The 23,258-nt window shown below is 46.4% G+C and overlaps 1 protein-coding gene across 5 annotated transcripts in view; it reads right to left on the reverse strand.

Moving 5' to 3' along the window:
- Positions 1–23,258, reverse strand: part of Atp8a2 (ATPase phospholipid transporting 8A2) — a 527,640-nt gene that overhangs the window by 41,039 nt on the left and 463,343 nt on the right. For all 5 annotated transcript variants that reach the window (XM_021182071.2, XM_021182073.2, XM_029469107.1 and 2 more), the window contains one exon: positions 2,528–2,616. In XM_021182071.2, coding sequence (XP_021037730.1) covers positions 2,528–2,616 — 89 coding nt within the window. The remainder of the gene's footprint in view (positions 1–2,527; positions 2,617–23,258) is intronic.

A 23,258-nucleotide genomic window follows, 5' to 3' on the forward strand; every position in this document is an offset into this window, starting at 1 on the left:
GTGGTTCCTCATGTTGTGTGGTGACCCCCTAAACATAAAATTATTTTCATTGCTATTTCATAACTATAATTTTGCTACTGTTATGAATTGTAATCTAAGTATCTGATAAGCAGGATATCTGATATGTGACTTCCTGAAGGGCATCACCTCCCCCACATACACGGGTTGAGAACCACTGATGTAGAGCATGGTGTGTGTGTGTGTGTGTGTGTGTGTGTGTATGTGTGTGTCTGGGGAGTGTGGAGAACATTTTCTAAAACTTTGCATAACTGCAGTTCAGACACAAAGAGTGAGTCCTGTGCCTTTGCCAGGGCAATCCATCTGTCACGTTCTTCCTCTTCTTGGAATGAGCCACTAATTTACTTGCCTTGGCAAATATTTCCAGCTTGGAGTATAATATTACACAGAATATAGACCCCATGCTCAGTGGGACCAGGCCCACATACATTCATAAAATTCTTGTTCATGATGGGGATAGCAGAAGTCTAGGCATCAAGCAGATATTGCAAATGGGCATAAATACTTTGGGCACACCCAAAGATCAGCTAGTTTAACACACTGTTCTTCTAGCTTCTCCTGATAATGCAAGAGCAAAATGCATTCAGGAAATGATAATGTGAGTCAGTAGGGCCAGGTGATGGGATGCCACTTCTAAGAGAGGCTGTGCTTCCCACCCCTGCCAGGCAACAGCTTCCCAGACCTCAATAATACAATAGGTAAGGATAACTTTCCCTGCTGGCTCCTCAATTCTCAGAGGGGCCCTGGGTCCGGCTGGAACCCAGCTGGCAAGCTCCTCGGAGAGGAAGTGACTTTTACTCTTTCCATATGTTGGAGTTGGAAGCAGTACCATCTGATTTATCATCGTTAATATGTAAATGGTGCTAATTTTATAGCCTGGGTCCTATAAACAGGACCCAGACAAGTCTTGTTAGAGGGAAGAGATAATTTGCTCCATGGTGACAGGGAATTTGTACTTGAAATGCGTTGGAAGGGGTTCTGAAAACACAGGAGGAGGCAGAGCCTTTGCAATCTATAAACATTCTCTTTGAAATCAAACAAAGATACTTTTGCTAAAGACCCTCTTGGCAGAAGGAACCTCAATAAAACTCTGTTTTCATGACATTAATTTAAGATAGCTGCATTAAGATAGCTAGGGATGAATCTGTAAGTCTGTAACGACTGACTTCCCATTAGACTCAGCCAAACCAAGAAGTGTGTCCCTAAAACTAACTTATTTGCAGAGCTGCAACAAATTCAGCTACAGAATAAACCCATTGTGTCAAAATTGGGCCTACTGGCTCAAAAAGGAAATAAAAGAATGGATATTTTCTCACTGCACATCTATTAGGTTAAGTAAATAACCTTCCTGTATATATGTGTGTGTGTGTGTGTGTGTGTATAGTATATATAAATATATACATATATATATATTCATATTCATTTCAAAAGTTCCGGTTATGCCATTTATAGAACATAGCTATAGCAAACAAAACAGAAGCAGTAGTTAGTCAAGGCATTTAAGGAGTTAAAATTATTTGGTTTGTCGTAGTTGAAAAACTTAGCTAAAGAAAAACAAAAACATTCACTCTAGGAAAACCATCGCTCCCCTCTCTCTCTGCATCAGTTGTCAAGACTACGCCCAAATGAAGACTTTTTCAAAAGATATCCCTGTCAGGCAAGAATAATTCCTGTCGAGTGTGGGAGCGATGAGTAGATAAAAATGAGGCCTGATGTCTTTTCCTGAAAGGCTTGGGTTAACAATCTCACTTCACTTCCTCAGGGCCCTGAAATAATTGTGGTTTGCCCAAGCTAGAAGTCTCAATTTTCAGGGAACGTGGCCATGTATCTAGGAGGAACTGGACCCGTTCGAATCTAAACCAATACTCCAGGCTCCTGAATGAAATTAAAGGTTAATATTCTCTTGGGACATCACTGCTTCCTTTGTACTTTAGGAATGATATAATTTAAAACATAGAAGTGGGAAGTGAGTTTGAATTAACTTCTATTTAATCTTCATCATAATTTTGCATTTGTGATGAGATTCTCTTACAGACTTGTGAGCTCCCGGGAAGCGTTTGATTGGCAGGATTGCCACTGTGAGTGAGTTGGTGAGAAGAACGAAGGTTCTTTCCGCTTTGTCGTGGAAGTGAGGTACTTGCTTCTGCTCCCTCTATAGAGGGAGGTTTGAGCCAGGCACCGTTTGTGGTTTCTTAGCCTCAGCTTTAAGATGTGAAATGAGTCTCAGGTCATGTTTCCTAAACGTGACGAAACACATTCGTGTTTGGAAATGGCCTTGCGATCACACAGAAGACTGCCCCTGTCGAATGTCATGTGACCTCTGCTCAGTATTCTTTCTCCTGTCAGATGTATTTCCTATCAAGATGGAGCGGGAGCTTAAATTAAAATAAAACTTTCTTTGTTAAGGGTCAGGAGTCCTGTTTCTTCTGCATCCCCACACCCCTCACGTGAGAGACAGCTGCAAGGGCAGCGGGGCAAGGTTGAAGGTCAGGCTCTGCTTTACACTTACGCTCTCCATGCCACGTCTTCAATCAAACAGGCAGTTGGAACCAGGAACAATCCCAACCAGAAGTACGCAGAGCTCAGGACCATAGTTGCCTGCAAGAAAACACAAGTCATAGCCTGTTATAGGGTATCCTCCCAACAGTGGGATGTGGTTGAATCAAGGTGGAGCATCCTGCAACATGGAAGCAATGGGAAGTATTAAATCCATCAGGAGGAGCCAGAGACAGCTGGTTGGCTCCACTGGCTCTCACCTCCCTTCTCTCGGTGTAAGACCTTGTCCCTGCTTTGGAACTTCAAGCTCCCTCTGGAACAGAATGCTGTTCTAATCCTCCATTCCCCCCCAGAGAGAGATGTTAAAGCCATCCTACTGTAGGATAAACTGCTCTCTCAGGCTCCCTATACCACTCTTACAGTGGCTCTCTTTCCTTCACTCCTTTCCGTGAGTTCAGCATCCCAGAGCTGACTGGCACAAAGATCAGTGGCTCTCTCCATTTGGAAGCAGAAGACATCCGTGCCTGAGACCCTGGCTTCAGGGCACTGAAATGACTTGGGATCTGTTATGGGTATGTGTGGCAATTATGGGCGGGTTTATTTGTTAGGTTTGATTTGTATCTTTGCCATTTTGCTGTCTCCTACTTTTTGAGACAGGTCTCAATCTGTAATGCAGGCCATCTTTAAATTCCTGATTCTACTGTCTTAGCCTATAGCTCCCAGGCCAGATGAGGATAACAGATGCACACCACTCACCATGCTGGGCTTGAGAAGACAAGGGGAAGAAGGCACAATGAGCTAGACATGGAGGCAAGAGAATCAGCTCAAGGGTCAGCCTGGTTATGTAAGATGCTGTGTCAATATCCCCTCCGCCAATGAGCAATAGCAGCAGCAACACAATTAACCAACCCAGACACCTCCTGCCAAAAGACAGGCAGACGGGGACAGAGGATACAGAGCATAGCTTTCTGTGGATTTCCTCATCCCCAGCAGGCTAAAGCCTGGGACAGTTTGGATTGGCAACACAGAGCCTGTAAGGCAGAGAGCTGCAACTAACTACCAGTAAAGAGAGACACTTGGGACAAGAGCAGAGGGCAGGATCAGCGTGTGTACTTAACAGAAAAGGCAGGGACTGGAGAGTCTAGGTACCTTACAGTTTGGTTTAGTGTAAACAACTGTGAGGAGCATGGAGCTGGCTGGCAACTGGCAAGGCGGTTTCAAGGGGCAGCTGTTAGGCTAAGGAAACAGAGTTGAAGAATGGCCGGGTCCTTCTGCTCCCTAAGTTTTCTTTCCATCTCACTGATACATTTTGCTAGAACTTAGTGTACAGTGGGGTGAGTGTCACAGGGGTGAGAGTCACACTTACTACATCACAGGGAATGCGGGGGCAGAGGGTCAGGGAGATCCTGGAGCAACTCCTGTCCCATGGATGCACACTGGTCCCAGCCTGGCATCCCAGCATCCACTCAGGCTGCCTTATTGCCCTCTCTACCTACAGGTCCCCTGTAAGAGTAATCTCACGGTGTCCCTAGTCAGGAGCACCTACACAGTCTCCCTGGCCAAGCCCACATGGGATAACAGCTTTCTGCCTCTGAGCTTCAACCCTATGGCTCTGTTTGTGGCTCTTGGCATTTATGACAAATATATTGACCCATGGTGACGTTTGGGGGTTGGGGGTTGCTGGGGGTAGGGGAGGAGCACAGCTTGGCTCCTGCCTTTCTCCCAAATTGAGAGTATCAACTTTTCAAAGAGACATTTAAACCTATTAAAATATGTGCATATGCTTTCCTATCAATTATTCCTCTCAGAATTCATCCCGAGAAAGGAAAGCATAAAGAAGGGAGTCGAGAGTGTTCGCAAGAGCGCTATACATGCAGAGACATTAGAAGGAATGTAATGGCCTCCTGAGATACATTACAGTCTGAAATGACAGAAACGTATACTTGCTGTATGGACACAGAGATGTCAAATTACATTGCTAACTAACCAGATGGGTTCCAAGACCCCTCTGAGAATCCTGTCATGGGGGCTGTGGAGAAGCCAGGGTAACTGGCCCAAGCCTCATGACTAAGCCCAAGGCATTCTCTCCAGAGGATGCCCAGTAAACATCACCCCCAAATACTGTGTCTGGGAGCAGAGAAATCTTAGCCATACACATAAGGGTCAATAGGTATTGATTAGGCTTCTCCGTGCTATCCCTCAGTAAGAAAACCAACCAACTAACCAATCAAACAAACAAACAAACAAAACGTTTCAGAATGCAAAGTCAGTGGAGTGGCCCATACTCTGGTCGCCTAGACAGGGTCTATCCCTTCACACATGCAGCTGCTTACATGACTGGGGAAAACACATGGAATGACACATCAAAGCCTGTCTGGGTGGCAGCAATAATGAGTTGAATCGTCATATTTCTCTGTCTATCTCTGCTTCCTGTTTTTCTACAGAAAACAAGTGTTATTTAAATGACAGCAAGGTCAACATTCACTCTAAACCAGACAACTGTTAGAGTTTGGTCTGCTGCTATGTATTCAGATGCTAAACTTTCTATCCCAAGACCTGATGCCTCAAGAACACGGTACACCAGCCTTTGTTGTGTAAACCTCACCTCCCAATTATAACTGATTGGTTAATGAAAGTTGCTGATAGCCTGTAGCTTGGCAGAGAAAGGTAGGCAGAGCTTTGGTTTTCAGGCTTGGGGTCTCAAGTAGGGACCACGAGGAGAAAGGAGGGAGGAAGTCGCCATGGGGTAGTGTGGACCATGAGCATGTCACCATGAGCATGTCACCATGAGCATGTGGCCTGATGAAGCAGGAACGGGGCAGCTAAACATATGGCAAGTAATATATTGGGGTTCAAGGCATGAACTTAGACAAAATAGCTTAGAAGATTGATGTCTGCACAGCTCCAGTGTTTAAAGCTTATTATAATTCTAAAGGTCTCTGTGTCTTTTATTTAGGTAATAGCTGGTTAAAGAGGAACTGCTGTATTAATTCCCAGGATTGAGTATTAACTACAAAATATTTAAATCACACTACAGGCAACCGAGGCAGGGTCTGGATTGGCTTCTCTGACTGACAGTCTTCAGAGCCCAAGGCTTCACTGTTACTATGACCAGGCTGGTGCCTGGTTCCTGAAAGGACTGGGTCAGCCTCTACTGTTGAGATTATGAGCAGAAACATCTGCTATACTTCTTGAAGAATTTGGTCATTCCTCAACAATGATGCTGTGCTTCAAATAAAGCCAGAAACTTAAAGAGAGTCAGTAGGTGCTGGGGGAGAAGAGGAAATGCGAACTTGGGTTCCCTCCCTAGAAATCTGAAGCCTCCTCCCAAATGAAGCAGATTTTCCGCACTACCATTGTTGGTTTTTAAAGCTTGGGGGCTATGAATATAAAGCCCATGTAACTGACAAAAGTGTGTCTCAGGAAAGTTGGAAGAATGTGGCAAGTGTGAAGAAGGCTACAGTTGACCTGTAGAAAAAGGGACTAAGGCTCGTGTGTGGCGCTGTACAGTGAGAGTCCCCTGAAGCACTGCATTCAGTCCTCTGCAGACCCTTTCTACAGAAGAGAGACACTGCACTTCTCCCAAGTTCCTGTTTCCAGAGAGGCATTACCCCAACCCCACCCAACTGAGGTGGTCCTGCCCTGGAACCCTGACCCCTGTCCTAACCACAGACCACCCCTCCATTCTCCCACCTTACCCCACCTCCACAAAACACCAGGTTCCAAGCAAACACAGAGATGCTGAGATTTCACCTCAGGAGCTTAGCTTCTGCTTCTACCAGAAACTCTAGACACCAGCTTCACATTTTAAGTAAAAGACATTTTGTAGAACGTGGCACGTAATAAAAACAGAAACACAGGAGGGAAGAAGATCTCCACCCTGCTTAACAACACAAGGACAGATTAGAATGTGGGCCGGAAATAGTCTTCAGTTGTGGTGTATGGAACCCTCTCCATCCCTTCCTTACCCTATTCTTGGAAAGTTATTTTTCCAGACACAGGCTAAAAGAGCTTCAGTTGTGTTTTTGAGGTCTGCCTCTCCAAAACGTTGATTTCTGTTCATGTGCACGTGAAGGGTTAAACCAAGTCTCTTCCCTTTCTAGGGAGAGTTGACCTTGTTGCTTGTTTCTGCTTTTTTGAAACAGGGAATTACTCTTTAGCCCTGGCTGGCCTTGAACCTCTGCTTCAGTCTCATGCCTCAGTCTTCTGAGTGCTGGAATTACAGGTGACCGCTTTATGGTGAGCTGTTTTAGGCAGGATGCTGACAGTTCTGTCTGCCCAGGGAGGTGGTTCAGCAGGGTACACGGGTGGGAGCTGTGTGGCCCTCGGGAGGCCTGGCTGACAGGCAGGTGTGCTATGCACACATCGCTGGCCCTGCAGTCTTGGTTCACTCAAGTAGATCAGCCTTAACTGGAGTATATCCAAAGGAGGACTGGGAAGTGCATGCTGACTGGTCGCAGGACAGGATGGAGGAAACCAATTCCTCACTGAGCGCTGTTCTCCTTCCTCAGTCCTCAGTTCTCAGTCATATCTACCCTTCCCCATGCAAAGCGACTATCTCAGCACAATGTTACGCTTAGATTTATGACAAAGGAAGATGACATCTTCTGCAGAGACACCTATAAAGTATTCACTCAGAAGCCCTGTGTGAGGCAAGTAATTGGCCCTGGAGCACCCTATTTCTTGTGATAACTCAGAAGCTACCTCCCACATACCACCTGATGGCCAAGAAATAGTCCACTGACACAGCTGGTGTGTCTGAACAATGGAGACTTGAACCCATAGCTGCCAGCATGAAAATCTGTCAGCTCAGCCTCCCTGTCATCTGTACCTGAGAGTGGAAGAGATTAAGCCACCATCCATTTCACTCTTACAAAAGTCACGGTGTCATTAAAGACATCTGTCTGGGGAATGCAGATGATATAAGACCCCAAGTACCAGCCTTAGCACTGCAAATAAATGGAAAATAACACCACATGAAATAGATTCTGATTTTCATTTGTTTTGATCTGTTTGGTTTTGTTCTTTGAGGTGGCAGTGGGGGGTGTCTCTCTGTATAGCCCTGGCTGGCCTAGAACTTGGTATATAGACCAGGCTGGCCTTGAATTCATAGAGATCAGCCTGCCTCTTCCTCCTTAGTTCTGGAATTACGGCATGGGCCACCACACCAGGCAGTAGATTCCTGTTGACAGTAGACTTTGTTATACTTTGTTGGTGGTGGTTTGACATACTTTCGTAAGCAGAGCACCAGCAAGTTTTATCAGTAAACCTTGTTGTTGCCGAATCCCAGATATGATTCAGGGAGTTACGCGTTTCTACAAAGCAACTCCTTGTCTATCCCCACCAGCAGACAAGGTGGTGCTTTCTAGGGCTTAGACCTTAAACACACTAAAATGCACAAATGTTAAACCCCACAGAGTTTTGGTTACTGTCTACATATGAGTAATGTCTGCTCACACCAAGCTATAAGATACTTCTGTTACCCCAGAGGGCCCTCCTGCGTCCGACCTTTCTAGCCAATTCTGTTTCACAAAACAACGGCTGTCTCGATTTCTGGCATTTTAGTGGTCTGGCTGATTGTAGAATTCTAAATGATTCTGAATGGCACAACAGTGTAGGAATTAGTTTGATCTGGCTGTCTTCACTCAACGTAAGGGCTTTGAGACAGAACCATGTTTCAGTGTGAATCTGTAATACATGCACATTCTCCCCTGCCCTGCCCTGCCCTGCCCTGCCCTGCCCTGCCCTCCCCTCCCCTCCCCTCCCCTCCCCTCCCCTCCCCTCCCCTGCCCTCCCCTCCCCTCTCCCCCTCCAGTAGTCACTGTGTGAGTATACTGAATGCTGTTTTCTTACTCTCCTGTTGATGGACATCTGGGTTGTTTCCAGCTTGGGCCTGTTGTTAAGAACAAGGCGGTTGTGCAGGCCTCTGCACAGTCTTGTTTTATGGACGTATTTCCATTCCTTGCAGGTAAACACCTCAGATTGGGATTGCTCTGTCACTCAGGAAGTCTGGGATTTACCTCACAGAAGCTCCAGTGGGCCACCAATGGCTACACAAGCACAGCAGTGTGTGAGCACTCCAGTGGCTCCTTATCCTTGTGGTGACTGGCATTTAGTCACTCCAGTGGCTCCTGGAATGATGACATCATGCACAGAGCGAGGCTACTCTCTGTACAGCCACTACCCCTGGGATAAAGAGGAGGAAGCCCCACAAGAGAGGGGAGCTTAGGCCTTCTGAGTGAGTATGGTAGTTCACGCCTACTATCAATCCCAGCATCCAGAGGCTGAGACCAGAGGCCTGCTTTCAATTATAGGCCAGCCTGGGCTACATATAGAGTTCCAGGCTGGGCTGGCATATAGCATAAGACTGTGACTCAGAAAATTGGAAAATAACCAAGCAGGCAAACACATAAACAAGCAAATAAACACTGTAGGAGAAAAAAAAAACCCTGAAGCAAACAAGGCCTCTTTCCCCTCCAACAAACAACACAGGGTGCTGTTGTTCTGAACAGATGAGAAGACACTGCCCAAACAAGGTGCCAGCAGCAATTTTCTTACTAGATCATCTCTTAAAGCCTGCACATTCTTAATTGCTTTTTCTTTTCAAGTGGTCATATGAGTCTCCATTTTTCTCTTTGTGATCTTGTTTTAGAGAATGGATGGTTGGTTTAATTAAATTCCTGTATTATTATCTATAGTTGTTTGGTGTCTGGTAACTTCTTTCATAGCCCTTTAGAGATGCCTGAGATCCCCAGACCCATGGGCCCTCAAGTTTGTCACACACAACAGTGCAGTTCTGCATAGAACCTGTGCATGTATTCATAGACTTTAAGTCTTCTCTCAGTGACCTTGGCCCTTAATAAGAAGTAGGACCTCTGGGAACGGATGTCATGCTGTGTTATTTCAGGACCACTCTGTGCAGATTCAGTAAGGTTCCTTTTATTTCCCCGGAGAGTTCTCATTCACTGTTGGTTGGATCCCCAGGTATGGAATCAGCACACAGAGAAACTGAGGTCTAAATTTGTTTGGATGTGGAGAGACAGGGCAATTCTCACTGTATGGCACAGGGTGTGGAATCGGGAATTAAGGTGGGGTGACAGCGGCTGCTGACACGCATGGCTCTCCTTCTTAGGTGGAAACAGGGCGAGGCTAAAACTGCGTTGGCCAGTCTCTACCTCTACCTTCAGGAATGATGCAACAAACCAGGCTTGATGCAGGATTTCTGTCAGCTCCATCTCCCCTGTCGGCCAACCCCACCAAGCTGTGACTCCTCTGGCAGGGATACACCTGTGGCTTCCAGAAGCCATTGGTGTCTCGCTAGGGTCCTGTGCATGTGCAGGATATTGTGATTATTTACAGTCACAGCCAAGTCCTACAATCATCATTTCTAGGTTGCTAAGAGAAAACTGGAGAAAGGCCTTGTCTCAACACAGCCAGCTTTCTACATTCTTGAAGAAACAAGATGTCTACCAGTCCAAACTCCTGGTCTTCTGCAATGTTAGATCCAACATGGAAGCAAGCACGAACGAAGAGAGAGGGAAGACACTGTGTATCCTGTGAGCCCTGAGGAGGAAGATAAGCCTCACTCACCCTGTTCCTGATCAACTAACTGTGTCTGGAAAGTCCAGGCAGGGGCTGGGGCTGGAGTTAGCATAGCTGAAGCTATTCTCCTTCCTGGCAGAGCTGGCAGAGATGAACTACTTCCCTTTTGTCCATTCTCTGGGAACCGAAACACCTCAGTAACAGAGCAGCACGGGTTATATGCCAGCCATACTCACCAGTGATGATCTACCCACCTCCCCTCCCAAAGCAAACTGAGGTGATCAAGCACTGGGCGGATGCGCTGTCAAAGAAGAACATCTGAAAGGGCCAAAGAGCTCATCACGTGTTTCTGGGGGAGACACAGAGCCTGTGAGTTTTCCAGAGGAGCTGGGATTATAGTTTCTAAGAGCACTGTCTAAGTCCCCTTGGGCCACTGTCACAAATAGCAAAGGCTATGTGACGAAACAGTGGATATTCATCTCCTTGTAGATCTTAGGGCCAGAGGTCTCTGAGCTGGGGGGTGGAGAGCTCTTAGCAGACACCTGGCTGGTTAATCCACGCCCCCCCCCCCATGTGTGTATCACTTCTATTACATGTATGCTCAGAGAACAAGTTCCAGAGAGGCCCTGGCTGCCCCTCTTATGATGACACAGCTACCAGAGAGACCCGCTTCATGACTAACTGAATTTGCCTGCTCACGGTTCATCTCCTACTCCCAGCACAGTGGAAGTGATGACCACTTCCACAGCTGAATTTGGGAGAGAGGGGGTGCCATGAACAGTCAAGCCACACTAGACAGGGATACAAGGTCAGTTCTGCCTTTTTATTTCTTATGTAACTATGGTTTCTTAGCTTATTTCTCTCAAAAAAATGAATAAAATATTGATTGTATCAGAGGAGTGGTTACCTGAGGCCTAAGTGAGTGGTAAATGTGATTTTGTGCCATGGCGTCCAGCTATCAGACCTCCCCAATCTCTTCATAACGCTGACTCGAACCACAAGCCTTTCCCCTGCCCCCACAACATCCTAGGGGTGGCCAAGATGAACCTGAATCAAGTTTGAGAATAAATGGGCTTCAGAAGATTCTGATCTGCTGTGGTGACGTCAGCCACTGCGGTTCTCAGGTGGGCAAACCTGTGGAGTTGGGAGCTATTGAGTTCCTAAACCCATGTCACCCAGTGAATGGCTCACTGGTGACAGGAAGTAGTGTGGACAGTAATGGTGCCACACACAGCAATCTCAGAGCTCTCCCTAGCAAGGGTCAGCGCTGCTCATGTGTGCTGCTGTCCACCAGCAGCCTGGTTTTAATCAACGAAAGCAAACTTCTTATTGCACCACGCCAGACACTACTTATCTCCAAAGACCCTGCCAAGCACAGACTCAGGCGCTGCCCCGTGATGAAGGATGTTAGCTACTAACAAGAAAAGCGGAGAGAAAATGGGATAGAATTGCTCATGGAAATGTCTCCCCAATGCCCCACACCCCCCAACCCCCGGCAGACGGCGCCTCCTGGATTTCCAGCACAGGAAGGAGGAAATGCTGAGTGCAAACGATTCCAGAGCCTCAGCTGGGGCTGAGGACAGGAATTCCATAGATTTTGGAGCTGAGGACACCAGGCTTCCTAACAGACCAATAATGATCACCTCGGATGGGGACAGATTCTGCTCCTGCCTGGAGTGCTGGCGGTCCAGGTGTTGAAGGTGAGCTGTGATATGTGGCCTGACAGAAAGGATGCTGGGAAGGACCACCTCTCAGCCTCTGCTTTTCTAGCTGCAATGAATCGAGACATGGCAGTGGAAAACACGTGATTTACAGCATGTTCATTTGCACAAACACCCTAAATATGAGACATTTTACCCCACTGAAAAGCCTCTAGCATTCAGTCTCAACTACAGGTTTGGGAAACAGATAATTTCATATCATGGCCACCATTTTGCCTAACATTGGGGGCTTAAGGTAACCGGCCCCTTTGAGAATCCATGCCACAAGATCAGTGACTGGCCTCCTAGGCATGTGCTGCTACCTTCCACTACTGGAGGAAGCCATCCCTGTGGCAAGTTCCAGGTTAGTAGGACTCAAAGCTAGGAATGAATATCAGGGTTTAAAAAGAGCTGGAGTCTTAGGTGGCTTGCCAGGTGGCATAAGTGACACATGGTGGCAATAAGCAGGAGAAACGCAAGCTCGGGTGGATGTGGAAGGGTCTTAAGTCTATTCCAGGGTCTTCCCGAGACTCAGGCTTTTCTTGGTGGACGCTGTGGCTCGAGGTTGCTCCTCTTCCCATCTGGTGGTTTTTCTTGCTCTGGTTTTTATTCAGTATCTCAGAGCTGTGCTCAAGGAGTAGGATGCTCAAGAGGAGATGGCCCTTGGAGACAGGGCCACTGGGCTCTCACTGGCAGTGAAGATGCTGTGAGGCAGTGGTGGGGCTTGTAGCATGAGACTCAGGAGCTGCGTGGGGAGTGGGGAACCAGGCTCAGCAGCACGTGGGGGCGAAACCATGTCTCTGACCTCAGAAGCACCGTGACCCTGGTCAGTTAGCTTCTTGGGGATGTGGCTCCTCTCCCTCAAACCAAGACAGCACAGTGCCTAGCATTTACTTCCCTTCTGTTCACTGCCATACATTCTATTCCCCCCAGAACCCAGGAAGCCCTGGGGCTAGCCCTTCGAAAATAAGCACCTAGCTCTTGTTTCCTCCAATTCTGCAGTGTTCCTCCCCTCCCGAGCGGCTGCACGCCGAAGCGTGCTAATCTTGAGACAGCTCTGCCTGTAAAATGACTTCTCTGGAGCAAATGAGCTCAGTGGCTGGCTCAGGTACCTGGTGTGTGAGCTCCTGCCAGCTGGCTGTCATCCACCCCTCAGCTGCCTGCCCAGAGCAGAACAATCCAGGGACCCCTCGATGAGACATTTTCTCCAGTGTTTTCTTAAGCCCTGACAACTGCAACTGAAATTTAGCAGCAGCCTGTAGCCCCCTTGGGGATTCCTTCTCTCTCTCTCTCTCTCTCTCTCTCTCTCTCTCTCTCTCTCTCTCTCTCTCTCCTCCTTTCCTTTTTAGTGAGAAGTTTTCTCTGAAAGAAGAGTGCTGATAAAGAATTTATGATTATGGATGAAGACTGGAAAATCTCTACTGTCCTGAGGACTAGATTAAGAACCTAAACCAGGATTTCTTGCTTTAAAAAAAAAAAATTTCTCCGCNCCCCCCCCCCATGATGCCATAATGCATGAGGTATCCGGACCCCTAGGAGGGGGCAGTTAGTTCTCTCCCAATACTGAGTGTATTCTGAGGATCAAAATAAGGTTGTCAGTCTTGGTGACAAGTGTCTTTACCCCCCTACGCCCCCACCCCCACCCCAGCCACCTTCTCCAGCCTGCTTTCTGCTCTTCAAGTTCATTTATTTCTGTGATGAAAGTCCATTTTACAGTGACAGTCAGCCTTGCCTCCTGATAGCAGTATTTGAACGCTCGTGATGTGCCACCCTCTTGTTACTCTGGAGAGACGCATACACCTTCTCTATGATGTGGCCTCATCGTAGGCTGCAACCCAGCACAGGTCTGATAGACCCTGGTGTACACTGATCATCTGTCATACACCCCTCTTATTGAGTGCTCAGGACTTGCCAGCACATCCTGTAAGAACTCCTAACAGGGATGTCATAAATAATACGCCTGTGTGTTGTCTATTACTAACCCTCACTCCCCCCTTCTGATGCCTCCATCAGTGAGATCACTGGCCTGCGTACACTTGAGAGGTGGCTCTGAGTCTCAGCCTCTAGTCTCCCCTCAAATACCTTCCCCGGATCCTCCCACACATATTACTTTTAAGTCCCCCAGAAATCCCACAAGGGAGACACTAACTGTTCCTGTTTCAGAGAGAAGCAACTGGGACTCAGCAGTGGAGTTGCTTGTTCAAGGTCAGAGGGCTGAGTTAGTTAGGATGTGAATGCAGGCCTGTGGCATGCTGGAGCTGGTGCCTGTCCTATGGCTGATGTCAGAGCCCCGTCCTTGCAGACAGCAGCTGCACTATCAGCTCCGCTGAGCCAGTGGAGCTCTCTCTGTGGCTGCCATTTTCACAGCTCTGACTTAACCAACTGCCAACTTTCAAACATGTACAACCTAGCTTCCACTTTCCAGAAATCAATCCCAGCCGAACCTTACAGGTATGCGTAAATTCTTTAACCACGTTTCTGAGCTGCCCTTTTGTCCTTGTATCATAGCCTCTGAAGATGGTTGTAGGAGCTGGGCCATTTCTGGAGGCTGCTCTGGCAGTAGTAGTCACTGGGCATACAGATGTGTTTCTTTACTCTGAACAGCAGAACCGCTGGCTCCTGCTCAGGGCTGTGGGCTGCACAGGCTGCAGAGTGTGGCTGGCTTTCATAGCTGGCGACTAAAACTTATGACTATGAAGAAAATGACATCTTACGTTTCAAGCCTTCCCCAGCAGGTGTCCACAAGCACTCAAATACCATTTTTATGAAAGGAGAGTAATTGGACAAGAAGAACGTGCCTTGGGTCAACAAGTCTTGATTGCTCAGTCACAATTATAGTGGAGACATTGGGATTCTACTACGGGTCTCTCCAGAGACTACAGCAGCCGCACAGGCACGGAGGTCCATCTCGGATGCCCTGGAGGTCAAGCTCTTATTCCTCAGTGTAGCAGGCTGTATCATAGCAGCTATTATGTGGTTCTTCCTGCAGATTCACACACACACACACACACACACACACACACACACACACACACACACTCACACACACACACACACTCACACACACACACAGTCAAGAAGAGTATTTCAAATCTCTGCAAAGTAATATTATAGGTTGTATTTCCCCAGGTCTGTGCATACAGAATATATCACAGTAAATGGTGGACAAAGACTATTTCTGTCTTTGAGGGGGTGAGGATGTTGGGTGGGACAGGGGCAACATGGACAAATATAGCTATGATTTTAGTCAGCTTCAGACAGATTTACATAAGTGCATGATCAGTGCTTGAATATACAGTATACTTTATTCTTCAGCTTTTGTCTTTCTGTGTGAATTTGTCATAATTCGAGTACATCTCATTCTTGCACCTCAGTGCTTGGCCCAGGGTGCTGAGGTCCAGCATGATAGATGGCTTCTGTTGGTTTATCTTGTTCTGTTTTGCTGTGGCGCTTAAAGTTGGAACCCAGGTTCTGGTAGAATCTGGGTTTGGTGCAGACGACACAAGTGCTCTCCCACTGAGCCATACCCAAGACCTTGAGCTGCTGAGCTCAAGAGGTGGCTCACGGCCACAGCCAAGTCCGTCTGAGTCGGGGCTGCTGCCAGGACTCATGGGGACCCAAGGAGTAATGCAGGATGTGGTCAGTGTCAGGGAGCAAGGTCCTAAGACAGTGTGGTCATGTAAGTCTAGAGAAGGAACTGTGGATGGGGTTCACTTTGAACAAAGAATACGGATTTGGGTACCAGTTAAAAGAGGCATCTGAGTAAGGGTAGAATTTATGCCAAAGAGGAGGCCTCTTCAGCAGTTTAGGCATGAGCTGGAGCTAGGAAAGTGTCAGAGGGGGAGTGTGGAACCCCACAGGAGCATGGGCTAGCCATGGGGCAGTTGAGACCAGGGCTGTGAGGCTCAGAAACTATTGGTTAGAGGGAAGTCAGGGGGTCCTGGTTCTGGGGAGAACCTGAATAGGTGGGTATGGAATTTTTTGAGAGGAGGTGAACACACTGAGATCACCTAGGGTAACCAAGAGAATGAGAAATGAACCCACTTGTCCCAGTGTGTGAGGGAAGGACCTACTCCGGAAGACCCCCAGAGGATGCCTGAAGCCCATACCTGTGCTTTGGAGGGATTGCAGGAAACTGAAAAGCAATGGCAAGAGCCATCTTTTAATGCCAGAAAAAGGGGGGTGAGGGTGTGGTGGTGAGCAGAACAGATGGAGTCTGTTCCTGGACTGTGAAGAGAAGAGTGAGAAACGGGAAGACAGAGGTTCAGAACGGAAGGCTGAGGCAATGCAGGCCAGAAGTCACTGGGAGCTTAGGTGTTAGCTTTACCTTCTAGGGATGGGAGGAAGCTAAGGACAGGGAACATCACAGGCACTGCACCCCACCCAAGGAGGTCTGAAGATTAGGCAGGCATGCTAATAGATGAATGGCCCACAGAGGAAAATCTCCAGGGATGCAGCAAAAGTGAGAAAGGAGAGTGAAAATATTTTGTTTGGTTTTTGTGGAGGGAAGGCCGGAAAGAGGAAGAGGGCTGGTCCAAATGATGATTCAAGAGATGAATCTGAGCTCCTACCTGGAATACTCACCATTATTGAAGGTAAGTAGCAAAGAACAACAGAAAATTCAAGAAACAATCAGGTGTATGGTTCAGATGCTTTCAAAAGAAAACACAGTTGGAATGAGATCCTGTTAGTTAAGGTAGACTACCATTGGAGGTTTGCAAAGGGAAGGAAAGCCCAGGAGTGGGGGTACATTTAAATCCAGTGGGGCCTCTGGGGTGAGTTACAGACATCCTTTCTTCTAACTTGACATGGGTTGACTTCTCTGCACTTATCAGGAAGTGTGGGTCCCTTCTAGCTCCCTTGCCCAGTGCTGTGACACAAGTTGTCTCTCAGCTGATTCTATTGCAACATGCAGCAGCGCCAAGCCACTAGGCCAGCTGAGGTTCCCCCGGCACAGGCAATCCACTCCTGTTCACACCTTTGCTCCCATTACAACGGTGAGTGACTCCGGCCAAACATAGACACATGTATGTTTAGGTGTGAAAGTTAACACCAGACGGTAATATGAAATACTACACATATGCAAAGGAGTTAATTTATAGTTACTGCGGGATCCATAACTTTACAATTTCCTGGCTTTAGTCTGTACAGGTTCTCAGACTCAACATGCTGTTGGCTTTCTCTCTGCAGCAGCGCTCTGTCTCCGGGCTGGTATTCCCCACTGTATTGGCCTGCCTGTTTCCAAGTGGAATATCGTGTTCTGCAAGTTTGCTCACTTCCTCTCATCTCTCTCAGCCCATCTGTATGCTTTATGTCTAACCTCCTGGGGCTTCACCTTCTCTGGCTCCGTAAATTTAATTAATGTACTTTTGACTTTCTCCACCAGGTCACTCTTGAAAATTTACATGAAACAGACCTACGTTTTCTCATCACGGCCTAATGGAAACACATTTGCAACGTTTCCCTCTGCAATCTATTTCAATTTATCTTTTCCATATATCTTCCCTCATTTCAAAAGTCTCAAATACAATCAAGCGAGAGTACTATGCAGTGACCCTTCTGTGGAGAGCCTGCGGTCTGTGGCATTTCCCCATCTTGAAGCTGAGTTAAAATGTAAATCACACTTGCCTTCATATGCTCTTCATAATCCTCCAGACCCTTCTATGTCTGTGCTCTCCCATTGAAGTGTTCCTTAGGCTTTTATAAAACGGTCCCCTATTTCTCTGCTAATTTTGGAAACTTAATGTTTTCAGGGAATGAGAGAAACACAGCTAACATTTCCCTGCAGTTTCCAAAGCCAGAACCAATGGGCTTACTTTAAGTTGCTGTTAAAAACAAAAGCAAAAAATTCCCAATGGGTTGAACGAATGAACTCCCCCTACTTTAGTTGGTTACATCTTAAGTAAATTTTACATTAATTTAAACTGTAAATATTTAAAATTGTTAATTGAAGATAGATAAAGCCCTAGGTTTCCCTCTAATCCTAGCATGGGAGAGAGAGAGAGGATCATAAGTTCAAGGGCATCCTCTTGTACACAGCCAGTTGGTAGGCACACTGGGCTACATGAGACCCAGAGCCTGTAGGAGAGCCCAAGGCCAGGGACCAGCTCTTGGGAATGTCACTGTTCTACAAGTGGAAACCAAGTGGTTGAGATCCCACGTTGTGGCGTGTTGATCGCCAATGTATGCTTTGGTTTCGCTCAGACTTTTGTTTACATTACTCCCAAGGGTACTTGATACCAAGTCAACATATAATATTATGTTGACTTTAATCTGTTTTTCATTTAAAATGTCTTAATGATCTACTGTCAGTCATACTGCTCTCCTTATTAGCAAGTTGATTTCCCCTTAGCAGAAACATCTCCCTCCACATTTGCTCTAGAAAAAGACATATCAACTACACTTGTAGAAAATGACCCTGACATCATGCTGACCAGGGCATCCTGGCTGGACATGCATCTCATTGCTGTTGTTTCTACCAAGAGTTCAGAGCACTAGAAATAAATCAACAATGAAAGCTACTTCGGGGAGGGGGTGTGCGGCGGGGGAGGGGGGGAGAGATCGGAAGATGTTTTCTGAAATTTATTTCACTAAGAATCTTTATTTAACTACTTGGCAAGCAATCTGGTTTTTAAAGTTACAGCCATACTGAAATATAGTTGCCAAATATATTTGCGTTGCTATGAGAAGTATGGAGTCTAGGTTCCCTAAGTCTGCAGTATGTTGCTGGGGGTGGATTTAGTGATAGAATATTTGCCTGGCATGGAAGCAAGGCCCTGGGATCCATCCCCAACACAGCAATACATAAACAAGTGGTTGAACATTCAAAAAGCTTAAAGAGTAAAAATAAATATGAAAAGGGTCCAGGTGTGGCAGTTCACAGTGCTTGAGAGATAGAGGCAAAATGATCAGGAGTTCAAAGGCAGCCTGGGCTATACTGAGTATTCAAGGGTAGCCTGGGCTACATGGTCCTGACTCAGGGAAACAAACAAAAACAAAAACAAAACTCGAGTGGGCATATGGAAACACATCAGCAACCATGGAGCCTCTGGTCAGCTGCCTGCTGAGCACACTTTAATTTGTAAGTGGAGCACTGATCAGAGCAGCCAAGTCCTGTCTAACCTTCACCATTGAAGCTTTGCAAAGTTCTGCTACTGGGGTGGACAAGGCCACAAGTGGAGCCACTAGATAAAGAAACTCATGGCATCAAGGAAGAAATAGCATACCAGGGAAGCTTGGTCTCCACTTAGTGGTGTGAACTCTTCCTAAGAATCTCCATGGAAACCAGAGGATGCTCCTCGTGCCAATTCGGACTGAACTGGGATTTGTGTGACTGGGAACTTTCCCCCTCTCCATTCAGTTTGCCTTGAAAACACTGCCTTCCCAGTGTCCTTCAGCTGAAGAGCACCAGGGAACACTTGTTTTGAGTCCATGGTCTTACTCCACCAAGGGTTGCTTCCTCAGAATTCTCCCCAAAGCTTTGGTGGGGCCTGTGTGCTCTTCAGCAATGAATTACTTCTACAGATGCTACGACCTACAGCCTCCCCAAATCCTCTCCAATAACTCCCAACATCTGTCCTGGGTTCAGTGCTGGCCAACATGGGACTCAGCCAGGACTGACTGTCAGAAAAGCGAGCATGCTCACAGAGAGTTTGCTGGACCCGTTTTCAGCTGAATATGCTCAGCTCTGGTTTAAAGCATTGTAACATAATCGGGGGCACCTGCTTAGAACTCTTCCGGGGTAAAAGTGCCCATAGTAGCTTGTGGGTTAGATCTAACAGGATTTCAGGTTCTAGAACTGGGTTTATGGTGATATCATGCAGCCCAGATTTCTAGGACAACAGCATCATACTTTTCTATCCTTTTGGCAGAGGACGGTACACTTGATACTGATTTATATTATTCTCTTTGGTAACATGAGACTTTTCATGAGACCCTTTCCTTTAACCTCCACCAAGTGTTTCATGTCACTTTACTTGAGACTTAAGCCTATCATTCATTCAAAAGTTAAGACAGTGGGACTGGAGAGATGGCTTAGGGGTTAAGAGCACTGGCTGCTCTTCCAGAGGTCCTGAGTTCAATTCCCAGCAAACACATGGTGGCTCACAACCATCTGTAATGGGATCTGATGACCTCTTGGGTGTATCTGGAGACAGCCACAGTGTACTTATTTACATAAAATAAATCTCTTAAAAAAGAGTTAAAACAGAGTATACAGTCTATAACAGGGCAACTGACTAATTTGGGGGAATAATACTATGGCTCAAGGTAACAATGAATCTTAGTCTCAGGAAGTTGAATATTGAGTTGCCTTCCCACTTCTCTCAGCTTATAGCCTGCTGGGGAAGAGAACACGCCCCAAAGTTGAGCTCAATAGAGAGTTTTATTTACTTTGTTCTAGATGAATGTGATAACAATGGAGACGAATTTTTAAAAATATGAGACAACAAGATAATGATACAATCATGAGGCAGAATGTCCTTCAGGCAGGCACTGGCCAATGATTAAAACATCTTAAGCCCCACATGCCCACCTGTCCACTGCAGCTATGGAATCCTGACATGCTGGCCGTTAGGCAGACAATGACATACACAGGTAGTTTTATACAGTACTTTGTACCTAACAAGAGCTGGAGTCTTTTGTGTATTCTTTTGAACTCCCTAGAATGTCATTAGGGTGTTGATAGTACAGCCCTCATCATCCAGGGACCCACTCCTGGGCCTCAAACACCACAGTCTGGATTCTAGCTATGCTGAACCATTTTCATTTCTTAAGATCCCTTCCCCAACCCTCAGCCTCTTCTTTCCATCTGGTCCTCTCTGTTGACAGTGGTCCACTCCATCTTTGTCAAAATGCCTTATTCAAGATTCTGCTTCAGTCCCACCTGCACAGTGTTGGGTGGAATACTTGTCTCCTCCCTAGAGTTCCTCTAAAGTGAAGTTCTACAACTACCATAAGTGCACTTCTTGCTCTTGCAGAGGACCCAGGTTTAAGTGCTAGCATTCACATGGTAGTTTACAACCACCCATAAGAGCAGTTCTAACACCCTTTCCTGGCCTGTCTGGCACCAGGTATGCATGTCATGTACATGTGTACACACAGTCAGAGTTCTCTCTCTCTCTCTCTCTCTCTCTCTCTCTCTCTCATACACACACACACACACACACACACACACGTATATGTAAATTTTTATATAAAAGAAAATGTGTCAGGCACCATGCTAATCATACACCCCTCCCCCCACACCCCGCGATATATGCAGATGACCTCATGAAAATAGTTGTCCTCTACCACTGAATAATCCCCATATAGTCACAATGCTGGCCAGGGCTAAGAAGCAACACCACTCTGGGCTTAAACTCAACAGCTTCACAGAGTCTGCTTTTACCATTGGGCCCTGGGATTTTATGATACTTGTACGAAATAAAAATGTTCTGTTTTCAAGATAAAGGGTCTTAAGTCAGCTTAGGTCCAACTACAGCTGAACAGGAGACTTTGGACTCCTGTTGGTATGTGTTACTATAGCTACCTCCATGACATGTGCTACTATAGCTACCAACTAGCCATGCTTGCCTAACAATCTGCAGATATGACAAAGTTCATGTGATTGAAAAGATTTAAAGATGATGTAAAACCTGGAGACTGCTGAGCAGAGTGGCGCACACTTTTAATCCCAGCACTCAGGAGGCAAAGGCAGGAGGACATTTGTGGGTTCAAGGCAGGTTTGATTTACATAGTGAGATCTGTCTCAGCAACAACAGCAGCAGCAGCAGCAGCAACAACAACAACCACCCAATAAAACAAATAAAGCAAACAACACTGTTACAAAATCTATAGACACATGCATAGTCTTTATTGAAGAACAGATGTAGGAGCTGATCTCCTGTAACAATGTAACTCCTGGGTAGGCACTTAGCCAATGAGCAAAAGGAGGAAGTGACCTGTATAATCCTGAAGGATTATAAAAACTGTTCTCTGGGGGCTGGTGAGATGGTTCAGTGGGGTAAGAGCACTGGCTATTCTTCCAAAGGTCCGGAGTTCAAATCCCAGCAACCACATGGTGGTTCACAACCATCCGTAAGATCTGACACGTACTTGTCAGAGTCAGCTACAGTGTACTTATATATAATGATAAATAAATCTTTTAAAAAAAAAACCTGTTCTCTGCATTTGATGGGCATGCCCACCATTTCTCTATGCTGGAACTCAGTATTACAAGTTGTCTTTTAAATGCTGAGTCTTTAGCGCTCATTATTACAAAGTGGAATACCCTTATTCCTCACAATATTTGATGTCTTGTTTAGTTGCTGATTCATCTCTTCTATGTGACACCAGCCTAACTAAGGACACCAGGCAAGCATCCTGGTGTCCTTAGAAGCTAGCACCAGTCAATGGAGGCACTAGTGACAATGTGGGGCTGGATTTTGTCTAGGGGGGCTATTCATATGTATAGACTTTCCTTGGGTGTCCTTTGCTGGGGTTTAAGCACCTGGAAAGGTCATTAAGGGTCAGCACTTGAGCAGCAACTTCTTTGTTCAGATTCTCAGCTTGGCATCAGAGGGAGCATCCTCTGCTGGCTTCCAGCAGGTCAGAGTCAGGTTCAATGCCTGCTGTTTTGAGCTGATGAGCCAGAAACCTATGATGGTCTGACAGTATGCTTCCAACTAGCCAGAGGCCCCAGCCTCTGCAGATATATCTATAATGTCTGCAGTCAGTTCTCCTGACAGAACCAGAGACAGAGAATTTAAGTGACTCACGGAAGGTCAGGAGTGGTCCATCTTTGAACCCTGCTATTCTACCCCTTTGAGACATTGTATCTTATTACAAGAAAGACCACAGTGAGAAGAAGAATCTAGGACCATAACTGTGAGCCACCAAGCTGGCCTGCTCGTATCCTGGAGAAGGAACTCAAGCAGACTCTGCAGGAGAGTGTGAGGAGACCTTGAAGAACTCCCAACCAGGCACCAAAACCTTGGGAGCCTGCACAAAAAGACAGAAAGTGAATTGGGGGATATTAACTATGGTTTCTTTCAGGTCCTAAACTCATGGCTGACTTCCCCAGCAGGCTTTGAGCAATCAAAACATCCAAAACAAATCCCATATGCATACCTAATTGAATAATCCAGATTCTGTTTGCTTGGGTTTTCCAGAGCATCAAAACAGTTCCTTTATGCGCTTACCTTGGCTCCTCTGCAGTTTTAATTAAGCCTCCCAAGGCTCACAAGCATATTAAAATTAGTGGAAAGAAAACCTGCAGCCTTTGATGCCAAGGACCACAAGGTGCAAGTATCCTGGCTTGATCTCTCACTTGTCAATGCTCAGGGGGAACCCAAAGGGAAATCTTTCAGTTTATTTTCCTTTGCAGGGAGGGGACATCAATGATTCTGGTGATGAAAAGTTCTCTCTTCTCTCTTCTCTTCTCTTCTCTTCTCTTCTCTTCTCTTCTCTTCTCTTCTCTTCTCTTCTCTTCTCTTCTCTTCTCTTCTCTTCTCTCTCTTCTCT

This window comes from Mus caroli, chromosome 14 (genome assembly GCF_900094665.2).
Source record: "Mus caroli chromosome 14, CAROLI_EIJ_v1.1, whole genome shotgun sequence".
NCBI classification, from domain to species: Eukaryota; Metazoa; Chordata; class Mammalia; order Rodentia; family Muridae; genus Mus; species Mus caroli.